The sequence below is a fragment of the Mirounga leonina genome, unplaced genomic scaffold, assembly GCF_011800145.1.
Source record: "Mirounga leonina isolate KUSES-001 unplaced genomic scaffold, KU_Mleo_1.0 Mir_154, whole genome shotgun sequence".
In the NCBI taxonomy this organism is placed as follows: domain Eukaryota; kingdom Metazoa; phylum Chordata; class Mammalia; order Carnivora; family Phocidae; genus Mirounga; species Mirounga leonina.
In genome coordinates, this window is record NW_023270389.1 from 5,886,822 (window position 1) to 5,898,940 (window position 12,119).

At 39.1% G+C, this 12,119-nt stretch overlaps 1 protein-coding gene across 1 annotated transcript in view; it reads left to right on the forward strand.

Moving 5' to 3' along the window:
* Positions 1-12,119, forward strand: part of ATF6 (activating transcription factor 6) — a 208,733-nt gene that overhangs the window by 62,381 nt on the left and 134,233 nt on the right. The window contains exon 10 of the mRNA XM_035010025.1: positions 10,506-10,637. Within this exon, the coding sequence (XP_034865916.1) occupies positions 10,506-10,637 (132 nt within the window). The remainder of the gene's footprint in view (positions 1-10,505; positions 10,638-12,119) is intronic.

A 12,119-nucleotide genomic window follows, 5' to 3' on the forward strand; every position in this document is an offset into this window, starting at 1 on the left:
CCTCCCTTCCTCCCTTCCTCCCTTCCTCCCTTCCTCCCTTCCTCCCTTCTTCCCTTCCTCCCTTCCTTCTTTACCTTGGCCTCTGTGGAAATTGTAAGAGCATTTATCCATTGGATTAGAAGATAATGTATACATGAGAAGTTTTATTAAATCTCTAGACAGACACCTCTATACTCAAAGGTTTGTCTTATGTAATTGAGGAAATGTATGGACCTCTGTACTGAATAAGAGCCACAGCATAACCTTGTGAGGGGAACTTCTTCCTGGCACATAGGACTGCAGTTCATAGATTCCTTTGTTATGTTTTCCCCTTTCTATTTTAAAAGTCACTGTCATCATCCTCCTATTCTGAAAATACAAAGCAGTATCTAAGGAGGTTTTGAGTATGCTAGGTCTTAAAAAATAACAGGTGTTTGAAATTGACAGTGCTTTTTCCTTGTTTGTTCCGGGTTAGGTGCTGTCCCCTCACTAGAATGGAATCTTTATAGTCTGAGACATTAGACTTGGATGAAGAAGGGTAAATCATACTATTTAAGGGCCAGCTACTCTGTGGTTTGCTTATGAGACTGTGTTAAGGAAAAGCTGACCACAGAAAATATGGCATTGAATTTGAGTTGTCTGGAACTGGTTAGAAATAAAATATCTTTATTCTAGCATTCTCTAAGTTTGTCAGCTTTTCATAGTTTTTACAGGAAAAACTCTAGCTTCTTATCCTGAGATGAGCCTGTCCCCAAATCTGGCTCTAGTTCCTGTTCAATTGCTGAGCACATTTTGCTGTATGAAATCATTATTGGCTGTAGGTTAAAAGTTACTATATAACTTAAATGTCAGAATTCAAACCACCAAGTATACATGGTTTTGTTCAGCCAGATTTTAAAATGAAAGCTAATTCAAGTTCTTGGCTAAAAGTACTTTCCACATTTATCAAAGTGACACATAAACTGAAGAAATACAATACATCTAAATAGCAGGTGTTACTGAATCTGGGCTTGCAGAGAGGTAGTAGAGCTAAGGGTAGTCTGCTCCCCAAATCGTCTCATTTATTCATGTTCTTCAAAAAAGTATCCGTGCAGAGTAATTGGTTCTCTTTTTCTTCCAGCCTCTGTAGATTTCATCCTTTGTTTTAAAAAATGGCTTAGAATCTGTCAAGTGCAGAGCTGAGTTTTGAGGGCGTGGAAAAATCTGTTGATGATATTCTTTAGTTTTGGACTTCATGTGAGTTGTATATTGGGAGGTTTATAAAGAGTACCAGTGGCCTTAGCATTCATTGCTTGGCTACCTTTTGTCCCAGACTTGAGTTGTTACAATAAGGGGAAGGGCATTTGAAATCAGAAACCTACATCCTTTGCCAGTTGCTTCTTTACCTTGAGTAAGTCATTATGGCACTTTCAAGATAAAAGGAGGTAATGTAACTTCTGCTGCTTTCTATCTTTTGAGAGGGGGTCACTGAGAAACCAGGGCAGATGAGAAAACTGTCAAAGTTGAAGTTGGGTACTTTGATGTTTTCTTCAGGCCCCAAATCGTAGTCAACACGTATGGTGTGTCTGAAGCAGCTTTGTCGACCGCCATTTCCAGTACTTACTATATTCAGGTAGAATCCTGCTATATAAGTTGATCAAAACATAAATGATAAAGGAATACACAACTTTACTTGTAGTTAAGGGAAGGTCTAGCCTAATATTAAGGTAGTGTAGGATAATTGAAACTTTTGATTTTAAGAGAATATATGTGTAATTATCATATATCCTTTAAGCTTCTAGGCAGTTTGACATTAATGCCCTATTTTCTCCAGATTTGAGCTGTTTTCTCATTTCAGGAAGCATTTGAAACGTAAGTATTTTAAGGGCCATTATACAGATTGGTGGTTTTTTTGGTTTGTTTTCTTTTAAAAAGATTTTATTTATTTATTTGAGAGAGAGAGAGCGAGAGAGGGAACACAAGCGGGGGGAGTGGGAGAGGGAGAAGCAGGCTTCCCGCGGAGCAGGGAGCCCGATGTGTGGCTCAATCCCAGGACCCTTGGGATCATGACCGGAGCCGAAAGCAGAAGCTTAATGACTGAGCCACCCAGGTGCCCCTGTACAGATTGTTTTTAACTCAGTTACAGCCAGTGTAGCATGCATGAACCATGAGTGTGTGGTGTACGTTTAGACTTCATGTTGTCTGTGTGTTCTGAACAAAAACTGGCATTAATATATTCTGTCCACAGTCAGTTTATCACAGTCCATGAGCTCTGAGGAGCTAGAATTAGGGAATCATAGAGAGTCCATATGCCTTATATGGCTTTCTCTCTCAGCCCTTCTCAGTAAAGCAGCATTACTTGCTTTCATTTTTCCTTCCTATATGGGTTCTGTTGTTATTGTTGTGAATTTGAAAATGCGAGATAGTTGGAAATAAAGACTGTTGGGAGAAAAGAAGATGAATGAAAAAGAAGAGAATTAGTTCTAGAATAATCTAGGTTGGCTGTATGTTGATATCATCCGTGCTTGGTTGGTAAAGGTAGTGGTTTTTGTATTTGTCGTGTTAAGCTATTTTTTATCAAATACCTTGTACCAAGCAAATGAGCTGTAAATTAATTCTCCCAGAACTCTGAGGGAAGGTGTTATTATCTCTGTTTTACAGATAAAGAGACTGAAATCACAGCTAATTATGTTGCAGAGCTAGGATTCAGAGTCTGCCTTTGGAGCCTTTGTCTTAATCACTAATAGAGCCACTCAGGCAGGGGAAAAAGAAGTTGGTATTTATAGATAGAGGAGTTAGGACTCGATCCAGTAACTTTACCCATCCCTTGAAAGCTTAGGATTGGCTGTGAAAGGAGGAGAAAATATACTCATAAGTTGACTAGATTGATGTAAATATAACAGAAAAGTGATTGTACTCAAATTTGCAGGCATCTTTTTGACATTTAGAATGATCAGAGGATGCCTTTCTCAAGTGAGAAGATACCAGAGTTATTTACACACAAACTTTATATTAAACATTGAGTCACTGACTTCAGCAATTAAGTATAGTGTATTAGTTATTTATTGCTGTGTAACAAATCATCCTAAAACTGAAAGGCTTAAGACAACTTTACTTTGCTAAAGCTCTACGATTTGGACAGGCTCAGTAGAGACAGCTCTTTGCTCCCATGGAGTGTTAATTGGGGTGGCTTGGGTTTGTGGACCACTTTCAAGATGGCTCACGCATCATGGTCAGCAAGTTGGTGCTGGCTTCAGCTGAGACTGCCAGGGCTGTGGGCCAGAGTTCTCCGTTCTTCATTTAGGCCTCTCCACAAGCTGCTTGGCTTTCCTCTTAGTTTAGTGGCGGGGTTCCAAGAATGAGCATCACCTATTAGAAGAGTGCTTACTTTATAATTGTTCATTGAATGAGTGAAAGGATCTCATGCTGTTTTCTGGCTCATGTTGGCTCACTTAGCAAACTGCCACTGTAAAGTACATGTTTCTTCTCAGGGTCTGGTAATCCCTGGTTCTGAGAACTGCTATTTAGAAGGTTTTTAAAATCTTGATTTAAAGATTTATTTCTTTATTCAGTCACATTTCTGTTTCTAGTAAATTACCCCCAGTTACTACTAGCCTGCAAAAATCATCTGTGAACCATTCAATAAACAGAAAAAACTTCTTTAAGATTTGGAGAACTCCCTTGGGGAACTTTTTGTCTTTAGCCTCGGTTGCAGGAAAATTAACATAATTTCCTGTTCCTGGATCTGGAGATGGTGTAATAATGAGTTCACCACCTGCCATTCTTGAGTTGTGAGTTAGTGTCCCTAAAATGAAGATCTGGATTTTTCTCTTGACATGAGGCAGAATGGTACATACATTTCATCTGTTTGTTATTTAAAAAAAAAAAAAAAAGGGTGAGGGAATATCTTCTCTGAACTAGGCATTGTCCTAGAACAAAACAGAGGTCCCTGTACTCCTTAACTTATATTCTAGTGAGGACAGACCGACAGTAAACATAATAAGCAAATATAATGATAGAATTGTAGTTTCTTTGAACAAAGGGGGTAAACTATAGTAGAGTGAGTGGTTTTACAAGTGTGAGGGTGGTTGTTGGAACTGTAGTTTTATAGTGATCATTGTAAAGTAGACATTTGCACCAAGTCTTAAAGAGAGGGCCAACCATATAGATATGTGGGGGAAGAGCATTCCTGGCAGAGGAAACAGCCAGTGCAAGGGCCCTAGGGTGGAGGCATGCCTTGCATGTTCAAGGAAAAGCAAGGAGGTCAGGGTGACTGGACTGAAGTAAGCAAGGGGGAGAGTAGTCGGTGATGAGGCCAGAGAGGCAAGATGGATGGGTTAAGTTTAGTGGGGCCTTGGTCATTTTAAGGTTCGGGGCTTTTGCACGGTAGAAATGGGGAGCTGTCTGAAGGTCTGAACAGAGAAGTGACATCATAATCTGACCCAGATTTTAAAACAGTCACTCCAGTTGCTGTGTTTAGAAAGGGCAGAACCTGGCGAGCTGTGCCACCAGTTGCTTGGTGTCATCCTTGGGACACGTAGCACTTTTTGATTTATAGAAGTATGTTCACATCTGTCGTTTCACTTGAATCTTTGGAAAACTGTGAAATATTTGTTATTTTTCCTCTTGTACACGTGAGGAGTTGGAGGCTCAAGAGAAAGTCTCCTCAAGTGGGGAGTCTCAGAGCCACACCTTGCACCCTGATCTCTTGACTCCAAATTTTGTGCTCTTCCCGCCATCCTGCATTAAAGCTGGAAGAACTCCATGCTCTTTTCAGCTTCAAGTGATTTCAGGTTTTCATGGGTGGTTCTCCGATCAACAGCAGCAGCATGTGGGTTTCTTTGGGAGGTGAAAACCAGTAGGATTCTTACCTGCTGAGATGGCTTGAATTTAAAATTGATCTGCTTGTACGTACTGTAAGAAAGCAGGTTTACAAAGGGTAGAATGGATTTGGAAATGTGCTGTTTTTTGTTCAGCCACTTGGTATGAAAATTGGTTATTTGAGATCATTTCTTAACAATTAAGTGGCTTCACAGATAATCTAAAACAGTTGTTGGCTTTTAGAATTTTTGTAAATGAAAAAGTAAAGTAACAATTCTTATGATACTTTTTCCAGACTTTTGGGGAAATCGAAATTATTTGTGTTTTTATCAATCTGTGCTTTCAGGCCTGTTGGCCCATGACATGAGCAAGGTTTACTGGTATAATGATTATTTTGTGGCTTAAAACTCTTGTCACTCTTGTGGAATAACATGTTTCTGATCACAGAGATGTGGGGACTTTCATTTTCTTAATATTTATTAGTTTATTTAAAAATACAGAATAGAACCTAATTTAAGCTAATCATGAAGAGTTTGATTAGACTGTTTTATTAATGTTGTGAACTATAAACAGTCATTGCCCTTACTACACTCACCCTTCCTGTGACTCTGAGCCATCTCTTTGTATTATTAGAAATCTAATTCTTGGGGCGCCTGGGTGGCTCAGTCGTTAAGCGTTTGCCTTCGGCTCAGGTCATGATCTCAACATCCTGGGATCAAGCCCCGCATCGGGCTCCCTGCTCCGCGGGAAGCCTGCTTCTCCCTCTCCCGCTCCCCCTGCTTGTGTTCCCTCTCTCGCTGTGTCTCTCTCTGTCAAATAAATAAAAAATCTTTAAAAATAAAATTGAAGTATAGGGGCACCTGGGTGGCTCAGTCGTTAAGCATCTGCCTTCGGCTCAGGTCATGATCCCAGGGTCCTGGGATCGAGCCCCACGTCGGGCTCCCTGCTCTGCGGGAAGCCTGTTTCTCCCTTTCCCACTCTCCCCGCTTGTGTTCCCGCTCTCGCTAACTCTGTCAAATAAATAAATAAAATCTTTAAAAAAAAAAAAAGAAATCTAATTCTTCCAAAATTAACAAAAAGGGTCATGCCAAGAATCTAAAAGTTCACATCCACGATTTTCTCCTCCTCTTTCGTACATTTGGCTACTGTCAGATCCCTTGTTAATATTTGTGGTGTCATACTTGTACCTAAGACAGTCTTGAATTCTGGCGGTGAAATAAAGCTCTTTCATGTCTTTCAAATATTAATAAAAACAAGGGAAATATAATTCTGCAGTTGTTACTCAAATGGTTAAAATTAGTTTCTGTAGGTCATTTCATAGGGTTTAAGCATTTATAGTTTGTGGTTTTTTTTTTTTGAGCTGAATTGGACAGTCGGTTTGTCTGTAATTTAGCTTAAGAGAGATTTCATTTTAAGACTTTAAAAAAAATCTACAAGGAATGGAGGCCAAATGACAACAACAACCAAAAACAAATAAGTGAAAAACTTTAACAGATTCTTTTCAAAATTTCTTTTTTTTTTTTAAAGATTTTTTATTTATTACTTATTTGATAGAGACAGCGAGAGAGGGAACACAAGCAGGGGGAGTGGGAGAAGGAGAAGCAGGCTTCCCACGGAGCAGGGAGCCTGATGTGGGGCTTGATCCCAGCACCCTGGGATCATGACCTGAGCTGAAGGCAGACATTTAATGACTGAGCCACCCAGGCGCCCCTCTTTTCAAAATTTCTTAATATATTTTTCAAAATACATTCTGGGCCAATGAGTAGATAATAAAGTTGAGGCTAACAAAGGGTAGAAGTTACTGGAGTAGCTCAGGTTAAAGGTAAATTGCCATTACCCTGTGATGGTCATTACCTGTGTGGGCAGCAGTGAAAAATAGTGATCACTTAGGAGCCAAACCAGTCAACATCAAAACTGATTTCCAGCAAGTGCAGCTGCCGCGTGACTGTAGTGCATCTCAGCTACAGATGGAGTAAACTAAACTGATGGTTGAACTCGGTATTTGCTTGGAACAGCCCTCAGTCGTGAACTGTCTTCATAGTCGTATTAACATCATCCAAAGAACAATGGTTGGTAGAAAGGCTCTTTTAAAACTTCCAAGTATTAATAATGCTGAACAGATTTACTTTATAAATCATGCATAAACCATACAGATGTCCACTTTTGATTATACCCTTCCACATACTTCCTGTCTGACCCCCCCCCCACCGTCCTTCTCCCCAGGTTGTCCACTTCTGTTGGATTCATTGTGAAAAATGTGTAATTTTTAGGGAATGAGATAGGAAAGATATGTAAGACAAGATTATTTAAAACGGAAGTTCTCAAACATTTGAGTGTGTCACAGTCACCTGGATGGCTGGTTAAAACACAGAGTTGTTGGGCATCATTCCTAGAGTTCCTGGGTGAGTACGAATGGGGTGGGGCCTGAGAATTTGCGTTTCTAACCAGCTGTCAGGTGATGCTAATGCTGCTGGTCCAAGTACCACACTTTGAGAATCACCGTGAGAGGAAGGTGCTTTCTGATCAAGAGTGTTATTGCTAGTTGACGGTAGGATTCAAGGAAACACGAGTGAAGTTACTTCCTGAAGCCATAGCAGCACTTTGGCTTGGCAGTTATCAAAGGAGCCTCCTTTTAAAAGCTTATTTAGGGGCTTATTTAGGTGCTCAAATGGCAGCTACTGTTTTACTATATTTGCATCTTAGAAGACTGTTTAACAGTCTTGCAGTATCTATGTGGTCAAGATGGGGAATTTTGGACTATGTGATATAATTAATTCAGAAGTGGTGAAACTTACATTTTTATAAGGCTTTCTCTAAGGGCATGCTCCATGGCTCGATTTCTTTGTCCTGAGCTTTTCAATATTTTAAGAACAGTGCAGCTGAGGATGTTGATGGCATGGTGATCCTTGCTTAGAAGGAGAATTTCTTTTGCTAATTAGGATCCTAGAAGTTCTTGACTGATTGGTAGACAAAGTGATATTTTTGAAGGAATTGATGTAAATTATTCAGCTGGGATCAAAACGTTCAATTATATAAATTCAAATTGGAAGTGGGAGAGGAATGGAAAAGAAGGTAATGGTTCAAAATCAGTGTGTGAGGGGAGTTGGGATTTTGATTAAACCAGGCCCAATATAAATAATGTGTGATGTAACTACCAGCAAAGCCTCTGTGATATTAGACTGCATCAGAGGGAGAGTAGTATCTAGAACATGGCAAGGAATTAATCTATTCCATCCTGTCTCATCATACCACCTGAGAAGTACTGTAGCCCGTTCTGGACACCACTTCTGAGAGGCATATTGATAGGAGGGAGGCCAGACAGACTGAAGACTGTGACTGAGACTGAAGACTGAGACTGCTTCAGAGAAGAACGTGTGGAAAAAAACATAGCTTTGAGAAAGAAACAGTGCATCCTCAGCTGCACTGTTCTTAAAATATTGAAAAGCTCAGGACAAAGAAATCGAGCCATGGAGCAGGGTGGGGGTGGGAGGTGTATTAGATGTCTTTGGACATTGGAAGGAGGCTTGCTTAGGCTTCTTCTGAACAGCCACAAAGCCCAGAACTAGAACCAGAGGGTGGAAATTATAAAGAAGCACATTTCTAGTTAAAACAAGGGGAAGCACTGTTCATAGTCAGGGTGGTAGAGCCCCTCTTAGTCATTGGAGGGGTTGGGGGAGTACTTGTACCAATGGGGATGTTATTACATGGGGGTGTCACTAATATAGTGTAGGTGTTGAATTAACAGAGATTCTGTAAACCAAGGAGAAAGTTCTTAACTCTGTTTTGTTTACACTATACATTCCTAAATAGAATGTTTGGCACCATACCTGAAAGATTTAGAAGTGAAATCTTTTTCAGAGAAGTAAGTTGCAAAAAGAAAAAAATTCTGCAGTTATCATCACACTCTCCATTTGTCTTCCCTACAAAATTATTATCTACTGCGTCTCCCCTATTTTCTTAAATACGCACCAAGCTAAGTTTTCCTAAGTTTGGCTAGGGACTCCACTAGGCCTTTTCCCTTATTTGCCGCAGCAGGGTTCATGTTGTTTGTGATCACTCAAGCAAACGTGTCTGAAACACAGAATGGTAACAGAATGTATCCTCAGTTGTAGCAAAATGTCCCACAAGGCTGGTAATGTGGTGGTACACCTTTGAAGCGTTTACAGGATGTCTTAAGTGCTACAGCATACTGTAGATGGACCACCAGATAGCAGTGATTCTTGGGGGGGAGGGGGGAAGAACTGAGGAGAATGGGAAATAAGAGATCAGAAGATGATTCTAGAGAGATGTACCTGCTTCCTGTTTTCCCTAACACTGCTTTCCCCAGATGTGGAGACAAACTGCCCTACTCTGAGGAACTCCTTCCTGTTAGAACCATAGGGTTCTTAATTGTGACCTGCTTTCATTAGCCTTTCTTTCCTCTACCTCATCATCCCTCAGTGGAATTTGGTATCCTTTTGTGTTTCCCTAAGGCAATTCCCTTTGGGTTTAATTTCAAGATTAGAACTAGTGTAAATTGTGTGTGTGGCATTGTAAAATAAAGCATACACACACAAAATATCTTATTGGGGAGCCAAATCTCTAAGCCCCTGATTAGTGAGTTAAAAGTGTCAAATAACTATTGCAGTATTTGCTTTATATGTGTGTATATATATATATTTGTTTGCCGCAAATACTTAGGCCCACCATGAGGACACACGTTGATAAATGAAGGTATGGGGGAAGATGGGGAGAAAGAAGGAAATAGGAAACTTTTACATGTAAATAAAAAGAAGTATTTTTTAAAATAATTTTTTGTGGAGCTCCTGGGTGGCTCAGTCAGTTAAGCATCCGACTTGATTTTGGCTCACGTCATGATTTCAGGGTCATGAGATGGGAGCCCCACATTGGGCTCCGTGCTCAGTGGGGAATCTGCTTAAGATTTTCTCTCTCCCTCTGCCCCTCCCCCTGCTTGCATGCACGTGTATGTGCGCACGCTCTCTCAAATAAATAGATAAATCTTTGGAAAAAAAATAATTTTTTGTTACCTGTATTTGATCGCCTGCCTTCTGGGATTGTGAAAGGTTAATGCATTTGGCTATCCATAAGGAGAAAAGTTCAATTTCATTTGAAGTGTTCCCTCATTGAAAACATCAGTTTGTACCATCCAAGAGGACTTCTTATTTCAGTTATTATCTGAATTTAAAATTTGTTTATATGTATGTTGTATTTATTTCTACTTTATATACATACATAACATAATAATTGTAGAGTTTTTAAAGCATATAGAATACTTATGTTATTTTAGCAGGTTTTTTTTTTTTAAGATTTTATTTATTTATTTGAGAGAGAGCACGAGCAGGGGCGAGGGTCGGGGGAGAGGGAGAAGCAGACTCCTTGCCGAGAGCCAGATGTGGGGCTTGATTCCAGGACCCTGAGATCATGACCTGAGCCAAAGGCAGATGCTAAACCGACTGAGCCACCCAGGGGTCCCTGTTTAAGCAGTTTAAAAATGAGGTACTTTTAGACTTAACGAAAATTATTCTCAAAATTGTTTTTCATATGTACAGGATGCCAGGTGAGGGATTTGACTACAGCCATTGTGCTGTTTTGTTTTCTGTCCCTAGCGTTCATGCTGTGTGCATGAACCTATGAAGGAATTTGGGGTTTGCTTTAGAGCTAATGTAGTATGCATATGTGTGACATATTTTTATTTCAATTATTGTTTCACTTTTTAAAATTTTCAGCATGTTGGAACAGGATTCCAGGAGAAAGAATCCTAGTGTGAATCCTGCAAATCAAAGGAGGCATCTTCTAGAATTTTCTGCTAAAGAGGTGGAAGATACGTCAGATGGTATCATCCAGAAAAACAGCTACAGGTTAGAAGATGGCATGTCTCTGTCTGTTAAAATGATTTAATGAAACTGCCGTGGGGAATTATATAGTATAACTTTACATCTAACTTGTTAATGCACAGTTTTAATTTGTAGAACAAACAAGTTATTGAGGCCCTTAGTAAATTTTACTGTTAAGATCAGTTCTAAGAATAAATTTCCTTTTGAAACCTTTCCCAATTTTGGAATTCTTACAGAGATGTGACCTTAAAATCTCAGTTTGTATGTACTGAGATAGATATGGAGGCACATACAATATACACACATTATATTATACATAATGTTTTTAATGTAGGTTTTTATCTGTCATATGGTTACATGTATATAGTATATGTAATAGTATCATCTTGGGATGAATATGATCTGGTGGAGTGATATGGGTGAACCTCTGTGCAGTCATTTGATCAGATCGTTTATACTTATTGTGATCTCTGTTGGATCTCCCTCCCTTGTTATGGTTTATCATTCTCCTGGTAAATTTCTATATAGCTTGCCAATAGTAAAAGACTTAAAATTTTTTGAAAAGACAAGGTCTATATTATGTAAACTAGAAGAAGGCTGTAGTGGACATTTTCAGAGCTGTATACTTTTTGATAAACATTTCCCTGTGTTATTTGGAATTTTTATTAGAACCAAGTGGAGTGAGGTCCTTAACTCACAAAGCAAAGGGAGCTCACAGTGTGGCAACAATGTATTGCACAATATAACCCTTGAGAATCATTAAAGATTTGTTTACTTGTAACTCTGTAAGGTTCTACAGGCCAAGGGCCATAGGGGAATCTTTTTTTTTTTTTTTTACTGTGACAGCCGTATCACTGAATGAAATTATCACCATAGTCCTGTGGGCTTGTCTCCATTTAGCCTTCCTGGAAAAAATATGCTAGTATTCATTATTTTAGGAATCTACAGTGGGTAAAGTACTATGTTAAGTGTGGCGCAGGATCCAGAGAATTATGTGGCAGTAAGTGTAATGAGTACAATGTGATGCATGCCATAATATTGGAAACTGTAATAATATATATAACATTTCTTGCTTTTTTTTTACTTGCCAAAATTAGCCATACTTCTGAATACTGATCTTAGTGCTCACTTAATGGTGTCTTTGAATATTGCTAGAGTTAAATAGTATCTTTCATTTTACTACATCATTTGTCCAAGTTTGCCCTACATGTTCTGCATGTAATTTTGAGTTCTGTTGTCCACATGAGATCCATCAAAACTTACATTTTAAATTTGAGAGTCTTTGGATTTATGAGAGTTGTGAATGTGCCTTTTGGGTACATATTTGCTGGTTGTTAAAAAGTAGAACTAATTATTGAACTTGAAACAAGTAGAACTTGAAATTATAGTTCAGGTAACCTTTACAAGAATATTACTTATTTTGTACTAACCTCAGTAAATAGACGCTTTCACCTATTTGTCTGTGGTAGAGTAAGGTAACATGGAAAGCATAGTGCTCTGATCATC